At 38.3% G+C, this 18,134-nt stretch overlaps 1 protein-coding gene across 1 annotated transcript in view; it reads right to left on the reverse strand.

Annotated features, from left to right (window-relative positions):
• Nucleotides 1–18,134, reverse strand: part of NEO1 (neogenin 1) — a 170,299-nt gene that overhangs the window by 54,655 nt on the left and 97,510 nt on the right. The window contains exons 8-10 of the mRNA XM_008575170.1: nt 11,799–12,018; nt 4,460–4,614; nt 147–295 (exon numbers count right to left, since the gene is read on the reverse strand). Coding sequence (XP_008573392.1) covers nt 147–295; nt 4,460–4,614; nt 11,799–12,018 — 524 coding nt within the window. The remainder of the gene's footprint in view (nt 1–146; nt 296–4,459; nt 4,615–11,798; nt 12,019–18,134) is intronic.

Raw genomic sequence — 18,134 nt, forward strand, 5'->3', positions numbered from 1 at the left:
AGAATCTGTCAACTTTTCATTCCCTATACATCTCCCCCCCCCCCCCCCCCCCCCCCGACTTCCAGTCAAGCAACTACTGAGTCTGGGGAATATATTTCAACTCTACTATTATAATCAATAGCTTGAAAAACAGCTTCATTTTATACCTGTTCTTTATCAGTCCCTTTTTCCATGTAGTATAATTTGTAATTCTGAATTTCCCCATTGCCAGACAATGGTGTTTCCCATGTGACAGTGATGGAGGTAGGTGAAGTTGCATATGCTCTGATGTTAGGCGCTGGGCCAGGGAGCTGAACTAGAAAGAAAATTTCAAGAAAGCAAAATATAAATGTAATTTACTGCACTCCTCAATAACCATTCTTGGTAATATTATCATATTGGCCATGATTTAAAAACAATAAAAGCTAAGAAATAATTGATTTGATTGAAGTGGTTTTAGGATAATATATAAACACATTTTCCTTTTATGACTCAAATCAAAACCAGAAATTATCTGTGTAGTATTTCCAATTTATTCAAAATAAGAAAAAAACATACACTGCAGAACTACACTGGTGTTTTACAAAATCCTAGTTTTGCAGTGGGACTATGCAGCACATAAAAGCAACCACTACAAAAAGAGATCCTTCTTTTGCCAGACACTGTGCTAGGCGCTGGGGATACAGTCCACAAAGAACTCACAATCTAGCAGGGAAGTCAGACATATAAATAGTTACAAATAATGTCATAAGTCATAATAGATTTAGGTAATGGCTGTAATGAAAATAGATAGAAAGTACACAATTCTGCTTCAGGAGGGGTTGGGCAGAGAAGGGAAGGATGACTGGTGAAGTCTTCTAGGAGTCAAGAATGAATAGTTTTCTCAGATATCAAGAGGAAAATTATTCCAGCCAACGGATCAATAGGGACACTGTATGAAAAGACAGGGTTAGGGCCGAGCCCGTGGCACACTCGGTAGAGTGCGGCGCTGGGAGCGTAGCAGCGCTCCCGCCGTGGGTTCGGATCCTATATAGGGATGACCGGTGCGCTCACAGCACTCACTGGCTGAGCGCGGTGTGGACGGTCTCAAAAAAGGACAAAAAAAAAAAAGGTTATGTGGTTCAGCTTGGTTGAAACCAAGAATGAGTGTGGGAGAGATAATGTTGACAAGAACGATGAACCAAAATAGTGAAGAGTCTCTAATGTCCTGCTATGGAGTTTTGGGTTTTCTCTAGCAGGTGTTAGGCAATGAGTGAACAATTATGAGCAGAAGAAAGACATGATCAGATCTGTGTTTAGAAAGGACATGTGAAAACTTGCATGGAAGAAAAACAGTAAAGGAATAAGACGTGGTAAAGGGGTAACAGTCCAATTTAAAAATAGTTACCATTTACTAAATGCTTAGTTAGGCATTAAGTCAAGCATTAAGAAGAGCTTTACATGTATTTTCTCATTTAATTTTTGCACCAATCCAAATGAGACAGATGCTATTATCACCTCCTTTATTGATGAATTTTAAGGTTAAGAACCTTTTCCAAGTGATGGGATAGTTAGCTAGTCGTGAAGCCAGGAGCTGAGCACTTTGATTCTAACACATGGCTTTAACTCCTACAACAGCTCATACACCTACCTTTTTACCATCTTCTTTTTGTCTGACGGACAGATTCCAGTCTCAATTTATACACAAATCCTGGGTAATTGCCTATGCCTACACTTTGGTAGACATTCTATACTTGAAAATAATTTCTCTGGCACTAGTGTTTCTTTAACAGACATTCACTAGATTTAAGAGCTAGGAAGGAGGGAAAAAAACCTAACAAAATGCAAAACAAACTGGCTTTTTTGAATAATAGCACCAGAGCTTAAGATTAGTTTTGATACCAAAGTAGAGAAACTTGAATATGGTTACTCTAACAGTTGTTGGCTTTATGTAGTCATGAATCACATTATTCACTTAATGTTAAGAGCATATTTTGTGCTGCCTGACAGATGGGATTTGTCACACTTCTGCTGCTATGGAAAACTATCCTCTAACTTATTTTCTTATTTTTATTTTTTTTGTCCTTTTTGAGACCGGCCGCACCGCACTCAGCCAGTGAGCGCTGTGAGCGCACCGGTCATCCCTATATAGGATCCGAACCCGCAGCGGGAGCGCTGCTGCACTCCCAGCACCGCACTCCACAGGCTCAGCCCCTCCTCTAACTTATTAAAGGGGAAGGAAAACAAAACAGTCCCTAAATTCTCTTGAAATCATTTTCAATATATTCATTGGCTAAGTGTAGGCAAATATAATCCTTAAAAAGGCGCTAATGAATTCTTTCATTTCAGCTGTACAGTGGCATAACAAATGGAAAAAATTTTAAGTTAGTGAAGCTAAATATGTAAAATATTTTCCAAGGGCTGACTCCAACTTTTATGCCTCCCCCACACAAGCTGAATACCTCCAGATGAAATGCAAATCTCTCTCCACTAACTGCTTTTCTTTTGCCAAAACATGTTATTGTCTCTTCTTCCCTAAAATATCCTCACCAGAACCTGATGCACCTTCCACCTATATTCTTATTTAACTACTTTCTTTTAACGAAACTGTATGAACAAATGACTGTGCTGCCAACTTTCCTTATGATGATAGCACATCACATTATTATCTGTCTGCCTGTCTGTCTCTGGTACCAGACTGTAAGCTCCTTGTGGGCAGAAGTCAAGTCTTGCTCATCTTTACATCTTGACTGCCTAATGCAGTGACTGGCACATGACAGGCACTCAATACATCTATTCTTCTTCCAGCTTTTCTTTCATCTCTAAATGTGACAATGATCCTCCTAACCCAGTGGTTCTCAACAATTTGACTCCCAAGCTCTGAAATGACAATGAAAGCTACAGACTTTTTCCAAGGAAAATGCGGACAGATGTTTTCATGTAGTTTCAGAAGGTTCACAGACCCCGGATAGAAGACTTGCACTGGATTAAATCCAGTGGTCTTTTCCCTCATTTTCATCACAACTCACTTTGCACATGCAGTTTGATCCTATTTCTAGGATGTGGGTCATGCTGCTTTTTTCCCCAAGAATGCTTGCTCTAAAAATGCTTCAGGCCAACCTCAGGTCTCATTTTTTTCCTAGGATCCTGCCTTGACTTACCCATTTTTTTTTTACAGTATTTTTTCCATGTTCTGTATCCCAATATTTCTCATGTATGATATCTGCACGTGAAAGCTAATGGAATTGAGCTTGTAACCTAATGGAGTATTCCTGCTTTTGTCTGAACACAGATAACTGTGAAATTCAACACCTGTCCCCTCTAACGAGAACACATTCTTCCTTAGATCAACCCCCTGACTCTCTGATGGCCCCCTTGTTCCTGCCTGGGTTTGATTCCTGATCCTCAGTCTCCATCACTGAAATGATCAATGGCCTCCTATCTTGACTGCTCATTCTTACGGGGAGAAGTCCTATCTTGTTCATCGTGTATCTCCAATACCTTGCTTAGTATCTTAGTATCTTAAAATCAATAAAAATGATTTGCTACAGCATTAGAAAGTGAAGTTCCATGGTTTCTTGACTTTACTTATTCTAGTAAAGTCCTTGAATTATTTCCATACTTTCACTGGTAAATTCATTTAATATTTTTAGTTCCCTGGTCAGTAGCTTCTGCAAATGTATCTCACATGCTCCCTACTTGAAGCAAACTCTTTATTATCGGAAGTTTGTTAACACAGAAAAACTAGTGTAGTTAATAGTAAAAGTAGACTGGAAAATGCTCTGAGGAAAAACAGTGGCTTCTGTTAAAAGAAGACAGAAGTACAGAAGAAAGCATCAAGTGGAAAAAGTATTAATTATGATTTGATTCTTTCCTATAATTTCAGGCCTATATTTTACAACCAAAACTTAAGATATACAAGACATTTATAATATAAATCAACCTGACACTCATCTCAATCACATAAAATCTTAGAAATGTAATTAGAAGGACCACTATTTAGCATGAAAGACTGCAGGTCCTAAATAAAGCCTCAAAGAGATTTTAAAGAGTGTGGTATGTACAAAGATAGGGAGATGAGGTGACAACAATTTTTAAATACCTCCTTCATGTGCAAGGCACAACATTAGACTCTGGGAAGTAAAAGGATAACAAAGGCTCTGTCTTTGCCATAAAATAAGCAAGATGTATTCATAATAATTGAAGGAAGAAAGTGAAAATGTATCTTAAAATTGTGGAGACACATTATTAGATAGGATCAGAGGAAAGATTCTAGAAGGCATCTGACCTAAATCTTAAAGGATCAGTAAAATATAAATACATGGAAAAGTATCAGCAGAATTATACTGTCTTACTTAATTTTGTTTCTAATTCATAAGGACTTTGAAGGTAAGAAACTGTTATCTTCTACTCCCCTAAGGTGTGCAAAGCTAAACATAAGGTAGACCTTCATATGTCCACCTCCAGAAGGGGCTGACAGATAGGTGACAGACTTACTTACCCTCAGGCTGTGTTTCAACTCGTAGTGGAGCTGAACTCTCTCCGGAGCCATGCTTATTTTGAGCCATAACTTTAAAGATGTACACAGTTGCTGGCATTAGGTTTTGAATGGTTACCTGCATCTCTCCTGGGCGACTGGTGTTCTCAACACGTTCCCTTTGAACAAAGAAGGATTTGAGGAAAATATAGCATGAATTATAAATATTTCTAGAATGTACAGTTTCTTTACAGTCCACATCAAAATCTAACAATTTAAGTCAAATTAACTCTCAAAAAATGAAATTTGGGAGGCTAGCACAGTGCACAGTAGAATATGGAGACTGGCAAAAGGTCAAGGTCATACATTTGTAACAAGTTGCTAATATTATTGCTTAAACGTTACTGATTCAGCTGACCATAAGCACAATATTTCAGAGAAGACACAGGGCTCTTCTTACTGCCATTTGGAAGGGGCAGGTGGTCATTAACTTTGTATGCTTTAGAAATCATTAAGTTTTAAGAAGTGATTCTCAGAGAAATCAATAGAAGGTGGTTATAGATCTGACCTAATTTTCACAGGAAATATCAAGGAATGCTGTGTATATTTTGGATAAGAGACTCTCAATAAAAAAAAAAAAAGCTAGAGGTTATAACTTTTTAAATTGGAAACTAAAATATTAAAAATTTAAATGCACCCTAAATGTAATACAATCTATTTTTAAAAAGCTGATTCTTGTACTGATTTTTATCATTTATTCCTTAAAACTAATATTCCTTTTGAATGATTTTCAAACTGATCTGAAATGTTTGACAAGTCTTAGTCACAAACAACACAGATGAACCCCATGGTCTAGTAAAACGTAAAAGCAGCTATACGTACAAAAAGGTAGTTTGCAGGCTTAGTCTTAGGGGTTTGTGTGTCCAACTTAGGCCCACAATTATGCTCAGCCTACTATACTTACTATAATAAAAACCAGATTACATTACAAAGAGTTTTCAATAAATTCTATAAAGGAATTTGTTTTAGACAAATAGTTGGCCTTTAGGAATTATCATTCATGTGAGGAAAGAACAGTATCTATCTTGAAAAAGTAACAAAAGCCCAAAACTACTCTGTTGAAGAAATTATTCTGAATTACCTCATATGTTGAATTTAAAATTTTTACTTTAAAATATTGATAATTTGCCCTGAAATTGCTGATTAAAATTTGTTTAGGTCTACATGACCATTTGGCAATTTGTTTGATTGTATATGAACATTTGCATTTCAAAGATAGAAGTGTTTTTCAACAGGTTTCTATAATTCTTTAAGCCACCTTATTTTAATTAAAAAAAACCCAACAGTACCCACATAATATTTACAGACGTTATTTCTCTATAATCAGTTAGGTCTCCTGGAAAAGAGTATTGTGGTAACAAAAATTATTGCTCAGAGATACTATAAATACTATTTTCTCTTTGGCTAATCCTCTAAATCACAGTATTTAGGAGGAGGATAGCAACTGATTTCTTACACTTTAAGGTTTCTGACCCTTGGTCTGATTGCAAATGATCACTGTCTAAAAGGAAGTATTGGATTTTACACTAAACCAAAAGCTCCATGAGACAGCACAGATTAGATCTCTTTTGCTTACCCTGTACATAAAAGAAGTTTCCTCCTAGAAAGGAAATTGGGGGTTGGGGGGCTATTTTACTTAAAACTTGAAGTGAAAGACTGTTCATGTTCAAATACTACAGAAGCACTTAGAATGCTGATGTAGAGAAGCAGCATCACAAATGTATGTTGAATGAATGAAAATTTGCCTTCTGATGTATAAATTTTGTATAGTGGTGATATCATGTATTTTGTTCGTTCCTATGTGAAAGGGGAAAAAAACAGGAGAAACAAGTGAAGGTTACTAAAACCTAAAACTAATTTCTATAGAAGTATTACGATAAAAACAAAAAAACCAGTCATAGATATGATTTCCTAACACAAAAAACCTAGCACCTGGAAAGGCTTCTGATACTACTAGATTGGTCTGAGGTCAAAGAATCAAGTTTCTGTCCAGAAAAAATCTTGACTTCAAGACAACATCCAGGAACATTAGAAAGGACAGTTCTCATCAATATGTGGGGTTACCATGGGACTTAGGTTAGAATGTGATAGCTAAGAAGCAAAACAGAAAGCTACACTGCTGGGCTAGAAGTTGGGAGATCCAATTCTAGTTCTGGCAATGCTGCTGGCTTGCTGGGGGACTGTGGGTGAATCACTAACTCTTTCTGAGCCTCACTTTCCTTATGCATTGAATGAAAGAATGAGACAGGGTAGGTAAACTTCTTGTTAAAGGGCTCGATTATAAATACAGGCCAAAGGGCAAAATAGAGGATATCATATAGCTATTTACATAATATTTTTAAATGCAACCATTAAAAAATGTAAAATCAATTCTTAGTTCCTGGGCCATAAAAATAAAAGCTCTGATTCCACTCATGATCCATAATTTTTGCCAGTCCTTGGACTAGACTAACAGATTTCTAAGGCTTCATTCATCTCTAAAATGCTATCAGTAATGGGAATAATTTACTCTCTAGTCTCCACTTAATGATTAATACCAGAAAAGTACTGCTGTTTAAAGTTTTTTTGTTTGGTTGGTTTTTTTTTAAGGTTAAAAAGTTCATAGCTGAAAGAGGAAGGAGACTTTGGAATCTTGGGCAACGAGCGTACCCAATAGAATTATAGCTCATGACTAAGACACATAGTGCCACCTGGTGGTTGAATTTGCAAATGCAGGAAGGGGCCTACATGCTCACACTGAATTCTTTAATTATAAGTCAATGAAGCAAATTTATTACCCTCATTTTTTAGATGAGAAAATTTAAGCTTAGAAAGGTTAAATAAATTTTGTTTATAAAACAAGGAGTCAGGATACAGTCTTGTGATTATAGTTACTATTCCTTCATTGCCTCTATTCAGAAATCATAAACTTAAAGTAATGAAGTAACAAAAAATATTAGTTTCCAAGAATCTTCCTTTAAATATTTCCCAAATTTATCCTATCCACTTCAAGTCAATGCTCTCATTATCATCCAGGCCATCAAGTGCCACACGTCTAAATTACCATAACTGCTACTTAGTCTCCCCGACTTTATTTTTTCGCTTTAATCCTGTGTGGTACCCCCAAAGTACTGCTTATACAAACTGTTTAATGAAATCACAGTGCATACTTGTTCAAGAGTCTTAAATGGTCCCTTCTTCTATGATTATGTCCAAATTCTTACTGGCATTCCAGCATCTGGCTCCAAACTTCTACTTTATCCTAATCTCTCACTAATACCTACCCAAACCTCTGGGCCAATTAAGCTAGCTTTCCTGCCTTCCCATCCTTCTTGCACCAGACACACAGATGGAACTGGACCCTTACCTTACATTTCCTCTTCCTTTACATGCACTTGTCTGCCTGTCCCTGCCAATTTTACTTCTATATTTCTCTCAACAACTTCATTTGTTAGTCATCCCTGCTTACTCCAACCCATGATACATTACTTAAACATTTTATTTTATTATTATTATTATTTTTTGTGACCGGTAAGGGGATCGCAACTCTTGGTGTGGTGTCGCCCGCACCGCGCTCAGCCAGTGAGCGCACCAGCCATTCCTATATAGGATCCGAACCCGTGCCAGGACCGCCACTGTGCTCCTAGCGCCGCACTCTCCCGAGTGAGCCACGGGGTCGGCCCTAATTAAACATTTTAAATGTGACAGATTCTCATTAAAAACATTTAAATACAAAAGTACAGACCTGTAGAGTTTTATTTATTTATTTATTTTTTGTGACCGGTAAGGGGATTGCAACCCTTGGTGTGGTGTCGCCCACACTGCGCTCAGCCAGTGAGCGCACCGGCCATTCCTATATAGGATCCGAACCCGCCACGGGAGCATAGCTGCGCTCCCAGCGCCGCACTCTCCCGAGTGCGCCACGGGGCCGGCCCTTATTTATTTTTTTTAAGTCTCAGTTCTTCTCCTTCCTCAAAACCAGTACTATCCTGAGACCTAACTGAGGCACGTACTGACGTGCATCTCACCAGCTCTTTCCAGGGATTCTCAACCTTGGCACTACTGAAATATTGGGCAGGATAATTCTTTGTTGTTGCAGCCTGTCCTGTACATTATAGGATATTTATCAGCATCCCTGGCCTCTACCCACTAGATGTCAATAAGTAACCCCCTCACCCCAGTTGTGACAACCAAAAATGTCACTAGACATTGCCAAAAGTCCTTGAGGGATGGGAGGGCAAAACTGATCCTGGTTAAGAATCACTGCCCTAGGCACTTCCATACCCATCAACATATACAGATATGTCATTTAAAAATGTGCCACATCATACTTCATATTATGTGCCCATTCCATATGTAATGAACATATCAATGGACATTTACATTGTTTCCTTCCTTTACTTATACAAATACTACAATAAACATTTTTGTATAAATGCCATATGCATATGCGTATCAATATATATCTATAGGACAGATACCTAGAAGTGTAATTGTTTGATTGAAGGCTATGGGCATTAAAAAGATTTTAAAATTTTGCTAAATAACTTTCCGTAAAGACTATCCTAATTTATACTGCCGCCAATAGCCTAAGTGGACTTCTTTCCAGCCTTTAATTCACTTAACACTGGATATTATCAATTTAAAATTTTTGCCAGCTTTATAGATGAAAAATGGTAACTCATTATTTTTCATTTCCAAGATGCTAGTGAAAACTGTTTTTTAACTCTACTGGTCTTTCCACTAACTTCTGTTAATCACCTGCTTGTATAATTTGTCTCTTACTTGTAAATTTTAAGAGCTCTTTAAATAGATCGTATATCAATACAGTCTTTTATAAATGTTACAAAAAATTTTCTAGCTTATTGTTGATCTTGTTTATGATGTTTTATCACATGGAACTTTACATTGTTTTATAATAAACTTTGTCAATCTTTCCTGTTAGGGCTTCTGGATTTTCTATCTTCCTTTAAAAGCCCTTTCCCACTCCCCAAATGATAAAAAATAGTTTCTATATTTTCTTCTAATACATTTATTGGCCTTAAAAATATTTCTCTTAATTCATATTTAATTTGTTGTTATACACAATATAAGATAGGAATATAACCTTTATTTTTCCCACCAAATGGATAGTCAATTATCTCAACATGATTTCTTGAATAATCTTTTATTTCTCCACTGACTGAAATTAATTTATTCACTTGATAAATATTTATTTAGTGGTACTATATGCCAGGGCCTGTTCCAGGAGCTGGAGATACTCTACTGAACAAGAAAGACACAATAAATAAGTTAATAAAAGTGAAAATTTCAGAGAGTGATAAGTGCTGTGGAAAGAACAAAATAAAAGCAAAAACAAAAACAGGGTGATGTGGGGCCGGCCCGGTGGCGCACTGGATAAGTGCGCCGCTTGGGAGCGCAGCGGCGCTCCCCCCCGAGGGTTCGGATCCCACATACAGACCGGTTCCCGCTCACTGGCTGAGCGAGGCGCGGGAGCAACGCCGAGGGTTGCGATCCCGTTGCCGGTCCCCGGTCCGGTACGGGGGCAACACTGAGGGTTGCGATCCTTTGCCGGACACGGAAAAAGACAAACAAACAAACAAACAAACAAACAAACAAAAAAACAGGGTGATGTGACAGCAGTGGTGTTCCAGTAAATGTTTAACAATAGGCTCTGGTATGTAGCACTGTCAACCAAATATTCCCACCATTCCCAATTTCAAGCTGCCAAGTCATGTCATCAGGTTTGCAAAATCTCCTGCAGATTTAACAATTGGCCTGGGAACAAGCTGGCTCCAGTATACCACTGTGTGATAGTGACAGAGGGGGCTATATTCAGGGAAGCCCTGAGGAGGTGTCATTTGAGGACGACATAGTTATTTGGATGAAAATGCATTTCACGTAGAAGACACAAGGGCAAAGACCCTATCGTGGAAATAAAGCTTATCATGCAGAGGGATTACTAAATGTTTTCTTCCCTGTGTGAATTCTCATGAGTTTGCAATGAGATTTCAAAGTCTATTGGAGATACTTTAACACTGATTCTGAAACTTGTTGTTTGGTAGTAAAGTCTTGCTTTTTGTGTACAGAACTATGTTTCTTTACCTTTGTAAAACCCAAAACATCCAGCACAGTATTCAGGTAACCATTACCCAATGAGTGGCTCCACCTATTGGTCTCAAATAATGTCACTCAGACTTCTCAAGAGTATGAAATGAAGGGGTCCTGCACTTGCTAAACTTGCCAGTCTGGTATTAAATACAATATATGTCAACTGTGAGCAGCTGAGTAGAAACATAAGCTTTATTTGGCATGTTAAGGCTCTAACCAAAACAGATATTTTCGCTTTCTTATTCTGGTGTGAAGAAAGAGTGCAACGAAGGAGTCTACTGAGCGGTGTGTGAGCATACAGTTGGCATGTGGCATGGTTCCTCCCAAAGAGTTTAAGTTCTGGTTGGGAAAACAACACAAACACACATAACACAGTCGAAGAATAACAATTTAGAGTAGTAAAAGATCACGTGCTATCATAATCAAGTGCCAATACAGCAGCACACACACATATATAAAGAAATACAGTATGTGTTTAAAAAAAAAAAAAAAAAGGTGGGGAAAGCTCTGTGAAGGCTTCATGGGGCTTCACTTGGGCCAAGAAGGATCAACTGAATTTAGTTTTAGCTGAGAAAGGGTGAAGTAACTGAAGAGAAGAGACTGGGAAAAAAGGCTATAGTGATAAGAATCAGACTGGTTTCACTAGAAAGTGAGTTAAACTGGCAAAAAAAGGAAAATGAGGTTGGACAAACAAAATAAAGCCAGACTGTGGAGTAAAGCAGCCTGGAAGGTCTATATATTCTCCGGCAAGCAATGGAAAAGCAATGTGAATTTCTGAGAGGGATGGAGATAAAGAGTAATTTCATGAAAATGCTGTTTTAGGAGAATTAATCACTACGATTGCATCATCAAGGAGACCCCCCTGAAGCTCTGCAGCACACACAAGGGTGCAGGCTAATATTCAGTTAAGATTAATAAATTATATCTACTTTATTGTTTAGAATCTGCAGTGCCTAAATCTTATGAAAAAAGAGTAGCACTAATTATATTTTAATACTTCCACCTAAATAGCTCTATCTACTCTCTCCCCAAGTCATCCCAGAAAGGTAGGAAAAAATGCCAGGACTTCAGTCTGTTTGGTAATTTATTTAATGACCTAAAACTAGGAAAGATGCATCTCACTGATCACATTTTTGGTACTGAAAATTGGTACAGATCCTGCATAATGAAGAGCCAGGGTGAGGAAGAGGTGGACCAAGATACAGACACTTACCTAGCAGTCCCTTCCTTGGTGTAGAACACAGAGTAGGTGAGGTTGTCTCCATGCGGATCTGATGCAGGTGTCCGCCATGTCAATTTGATGAAGCGGGTAGAGACCAGGGAGGCCACGACATCCCGAGGAGCTGAAGGCAGTGGTCCCGTTGTGGCTGGTGCTAGATGGTCAGTAGTGGCACTGGTCAGTGAAGTGGGAGGTAATGTTGGGATGGCAACATCTTGTCATGTGCAAACATTGGGAAATATGAAGGGCAAACCACGACGGTTTTAAAAAAGAGAATAGAAAAAACAGAAAACAAAAAAGAAATAAACAAAACCACGATGGGAAATAAAATAAAATGAATGAACATAAAAAAGGCCATTAAACTGAAGGCTAACATGCAGGCCGGGGTAACTACTGAAAATTAATGGGCACTATTCAAGACACACCACTGTAGAGCAAGCAGACTTTCTGTTCACTGTAATGATTGTGGGCAAGGGACAGGGAGGGTGACAGTTGAGAATAAAACATGTCATAGAAGGACACAGCAGTGCCTTAATCCTCAATTTCAGGATTAATTTTCTTAATCCTGAAAGCAGCATGCAACATCAGTCAAACTTTGCAAATAAAAGTTTTGTAAATGATAAGACCTCAGTATTTTCTTCTACTTTATTAAGATAGGTAATGTTTCAGTATGGATGTGCCCAGTTATTCTCAACACAGGCCCACAGCTATCGTCACCTCACTGCACAGCTGTGTGTGTCTTCTGCATTGCAGGAGATTAGAGAGCCATCTCTTCCATTATAATCCAATATTAAACTGCTCCCTGCATTTGGCAATAACCGGGGAAGGATAACAAACTTCCTGACTTCACTAAGTTATACTTCATCTGCCACCTTGTCAATTTATTTAACTATGACTGTATAAAATCTTGAACCAAAAATTCCAAAGCCACAAAAATGCGACAGTTAGTTTACCTATTTGTTACAATCCTTACAGCAATGTATATTAAAACAGCCACAGACCTCAGGGACTGGCTGGGAGATATGAAGCAGAGGCAAGCAAAGACCTGCTAGTCGAAAGCCTCTGTGCACCTGTAACCCGGGGTGACTTTGGTACCTCCTAAGGCAGCCTATTCTACTGTTGGACAGTTCTCATCTTAGAAATGTATTCCCACTATTGAACCGAAAACCTCCTTCACTTTGGGGTCAGAAAGTACAAATTTAATCTCACAATTTTTAACTAAAAGATTTCATCAGAGTTATGCCACAACCTTAATGGGGAAATTAGTACAAGAGTGGCAGAGAGGAAAACATGAAAATTGTGGGCCTAGTTTTGAATGACATTTCCAAGAGGGCTACAACCTCCTGGACATGCCTGTGTACCGCCACAACCTTAATGGGGAAATTAGTACAAGAGTGGCAGAGAGGAAAACATGAAAATTGCGGGCCTAGTTTTGAATGACATTTCCAAGAGGGCTACAACCTCCTGGACATGCCTGTGTACCGCAAGAGAGTATAAAGAGAGGCAATCTAAATAAATACGCGAGACGAAATCAATTCTCCAAGGGACATGGCAGAGAAAGACTGACCAACCTGAAGTCTCTTGTTAGGTGGGAAGGAAGGGTAACCAATAGCTACCATTTATTGAGCACTTTCTACATGGCACTCTGACTCTTAATATGGATCATTCAACCCTTACAACAATTCTGTGAAATAGGTAGTATCATCATATCTCTACCTTATACAAGGGCACTTCAAAAAATCTGTGCAAAAATATAATTAAAAGATCACCTAAATTTTTTCACATACTTTTCCAAGTACCCTCATATTTAGAGACTGACATTTAAAAGAGCTAAATCATTCACCCTAGGTCACAGATAATAAGCGATGAAGTAGTAAAACCAACTTTGGTTTTTAGTTTAAGAGGCCTCTGGACTTAGCCAACAAGAAGTCTGGAAACTTGAGTGCCAGTCCTGGTTGTGCCACTTCCTACTTGTGTCATCTTGGGCAAATGACTCATTCTCTCTAGCTCTCTCCTTCTTCCCTCCCTCTGTGGAAGTGCTTCTAACAGTGCAGAATGCTGTAAAAATGTAAGATTATGAAGTTTTAGTTCAGATTTAAGTACACCATTCACTGAAAAAAGTGTCAGTATTATAAGAAAGTTAAGTCTGAACAGCCTCTGAGGACTTATTCTCGCCCTGTTTGCTTCAACGGATGTGTTGCCTCAGAGGAAATAAATACGTCTCATTCACAGCTTTCAGAGTAACCCTATGAGATATGGTGGAAATGACAGAATTAGATCTTGGGATGAAGGTCAGGAAGAAGTAAAGGACTTCCAGGTTTCTGGCTTAGGAGACTGAGTAGTTGGAGGTGTCATTAACAGAGAAAGAGGACATTAGAAAAGACAACAGATTGAGTGGGAGATGATGAATCTGGTTTTGAACATGCTCTGTCTAAAATAGCAATCCAACACCTATAGAAGAAATGTATAAGAAGCAACTGGAAATACAAATCTCTGATTATCGCAACATTAAAAGTCATTAAGAACACTTACAGGGAAATGGTTCAAAGAGTAGCCTGAACAGAGTCTTGCTTTGCTGCCTCATTTCTGTGCCTGTCCAGAAACATACGGAGCTGCCTCCAAGTCTGACCTGACTCACCAAGCTTAATTTTTTCTGACTATCTACTGGCTGGAGAGGAAAGGAAGTTTGTTAGGTGGAATACAGCACACTGGAAAGAGCCCAGGATTTCGAGTACAAGGACCTGTGTTCAAAACTTGACACTATCACTTCCTAACAATGTGAGGTTTGACAAGTCTCTTAGCCTCTCTGATATCAGTTTCCTTATTTGTAAACTGGGAATAATAATGCTCCATACCTATGTATCAGGCTGATATGAACCAGATGAATACTAAGAAAAGTGCATGTGAAAGCACTGTGTACATAATATTACCATGACCAGATTGAATGGATAACAAACACAAGGGTGCTGTAAAAGCAGCTAGGGAGTGAATGTGGGCAAGAAGGACTAAGTGAAGGATGATAATGGAATCACTCAGATAGGGAAAATTCAATCACCCTACTGAACTTCGACAGCACAGATCTGTAACTCTTTAATGGCATCCAGCACTTCCTATCTACAATTTTTATGTTCACACTGAATCACTTATACTAACCTATACACTCCTTAAGGACAAAATCTGTATTTGCTTCATCTAGAAATCACTCACTGTGCATCTGTATAATTTAGATAACCAATACATGAATTTTTATTGAATTAATAAATGGAAAAAATTCAGGGAGAATGTTAGTGCAATGGAGACCAATGTTTCTAGAATCTCATTACACAAGGCAAGATTTTAATCTTTTTAGCTGATACAAAATGTATATAATGTATATAATTAACATGTAAGTAATGATTTACCATTTTCAACGCTAATGTATTTTATCAGTTATAGAGGGAAAAAAGTTTAAATAATGCCAGATCATTGTAAATAACTCCTAATTAACCATCAGAAAAACCCACGTTGACTGTAGTTCTAATGTTCTAGATACTGACTTCTCCCAGGTTGGTTCTGTTGCTGCTGTTCCATGTCCTAACTGAGCATGTAAGAGAAAGAGATTTATGTGACCACTGAGAATCAAATAGGCAGTTAAGTTACACCAGAATCAATGGCAAGATGCTACAGATTGGAACTTCAGACTTCTGGCATGATGGTTTGAGGAGGTCAACAAATCCTCTTCCCCAAAAATAACTATAAAGCTGGACAAAACTGCCAAAGATTGGAAATGGACCAAAGGCATACAAGCTAAGACACATTTATTCATGAAAATATCATTACTTCAGGTAAAAACAGTGTCTGTGGCATCACCTCATCACCCCACCTCTGTGGAGTGATTGTTCAACCAGGTTAGAGCAGGTGCTGAAATCCAGTATTAACAAAAGAAGGGTAACATTTTACACTAAAAACTACAACACACTGCTGAGAGAAATTAAATAAAACCAAAACAGATGTTCCACGGTCATGAATTGGAAGATTCAATGTTGTTAACATGGCAATTATTAACATGCTAAAAGATCGAGAATAGCTAAAATGATTCTGAAAAAGAAGAAAAAAGTTGGAGGACTTGTATTACCCAATTTCAAAACTTATTGTAAAGCTACAATAATCAGCACACTCTGGTATTGGCATATGAGTAGGCGAATAGATCAGTGAAAGGGAATTAAGAGTTTAGAAATAACCCCCCACGTGTGTGGTTAATTGTTTTTGGCCAAGGTGTCAAGAAATTTTAATGTGGGAAGAACAGTTTTTTCAATAACTGGTACTGGGACAAACATACATCCACATGCAAAGTAACAAACTTAGATCCTTATCTCACACCACCTATAAAAATTAACAAAATGGCTCACAGACTTAACGTAAGAACTAAAACTTCTAGAACTAAACATAGGAGAAAATCTTTGTGCCTTGGATTAGCAAAGAGTTCTTTGACACGACATCAAAAGCACAAGACATAAAAGAAAAAAACCTGATAAGCCGAATTTTATTAAAAATAAAAATTTCTGGGCCGGCCCGGTGGCGCACTGCTGCAGTGCGCCACTTGGGAGCGTGGCGGCGCTCCCGCCGAGGGTTCGGATCCCACATACAGACCGGTTCCCACTCACTGGCTGAGCGAGGTGCGGGCGCAGCATCGAGGTTTGCAATCCCGTTGCCGGTCCCGGTCCGGTACGGGCGCGACACTGAGGGTTGCGATCCGTTGCCGGACACGAAAAAAGACAAAAAGGAAAAAATAAATAAATAAATAAAAATTTCTGCACTTAAAAAAGAAAAAAAAACACAACTAAGTAAATGAAAAGACAAGCCATAGACCAGCAGAAAATATCTCCAAATCATGTATCTGATACAACACTTGTATTCATGATATATAATAAACTCTTACAACTCAGAAAGAGAACAAATAACGGAATTAAAAAATAGACAAAAGCCTTTAACAGTCATTTCACCAAAGAAAATATACAAATGGCTAATAAGCACACAATGAGATATTACCACAAGCTTTTTCTGTTAAATTAATAAATTTTAATTTCAATCTCAGATTGTTCATTGCAAGTGTACAGAAACAACTGATTTCTATATATTAATATTAAATCTTGCTGAACTCATTTACTAGTTGTAATAGGTTTTAGTGGATTCTTTATGATTTCCAACATACAAAATGATGTTATCTGTAAATAGAGAGAATTTTACTAGCAGTTTCTTAAAGAGTCAAAAATAAACTTAGCATATGACCCAGAAATTTTACTCCTAGGTGTTTACCCAAGAAAAATAAAAACAAATGTCCATGCAAAGATGGACATTCATGGTAGCATTATTAAGAATAGCCCAAAACTAGAAACAATCCAAATGTCTAGTAACTGGTAAATGGATAAACAGAATAAGGTATATCTATCTAATAGAATATTATTCATCAATAAAAAGGAACAGAATACTGATATATACCATAATGGGAATAATCTCAAAAACATGCTAAATGAAAGAAGCCAGTCACAAAAAGCTACATATTACATGATTTCATTTATCTAAATTGACTACAAAAGGCACTTTTATAGAGACAGAAAGCAAATCATTGACTGCTTGTTGCTGGGGGTGGAAATAGGTATTGTCTGTAAATGGGCAAAAGGGAATTTTTGGTGGTAATGCAAATGTTTTATATCTTTTTTTTTTTTTTCTTCCTTTTTGTCTTTTTTCGTGACCGGCAACGGATCGCAACCATCAGTGTTGCGCCCGTACCGGGCCGGGACCGGCTACGGGATCGCAACCCTCGGTGCTGCTCCCGCACCTCGCTCAGCCAGTGAGCGGCCGGTCTGTATGTGGGATCCGAACCCTCGGCGGGAGCGCTGCCGCGCTTCCCAAGCGGCACACTGTAGCAGTGCGCCACCGGGCCAGCCAAATGTTTTATATCTCTATTGTGATGAGTGCATAGCTCTATAAATTTATTAAAAATCACTGAATTGTATACTTATAATGGGTGAACTTTATGATATGTAAATCATACTTCAATAAAGCTGATAAAAAAAGAAAGAAAAGACTGGCTAGTTGAAAATATTAAATATACTTTTAAAAATAATGTAAAATAGCAATAGTTGCACAGAGTCGTAGGACATTTCTGTTGCTCAAAACACCTGAGCTTAAGGGGCCGGCCCGGTGGCGCACTGGATAAGTGCGCCGCTTGGGAAGTGCGGCGGCGCTCCCGCCCGAGGGTTCGGATCCCACATACAGACCGGTTCCTGCTCACTGGCTGAGCGAGGCGCGGGAGCAACGCCGAGGGTTGCGGTCCCATTGCCGGTCCCC

Source organism: Galeopterus variegatus, unplaced genomic scaffold, assembly GCF_000696425.1.
Source record: "Galeopterus variegatus unplaced genomic scaffold, G_variegatus-3.0.2 Scaffold1149, whole genome shotgun sequence".
In the NCBI taxonomy this organism is placed as follows: domain Eukaryota; kingdom Metazoa; phylum Chordata; class Mammalia; order Dermoptera; family Cynocephalidae; genus Galeopterus; species Galeopterus variegatus.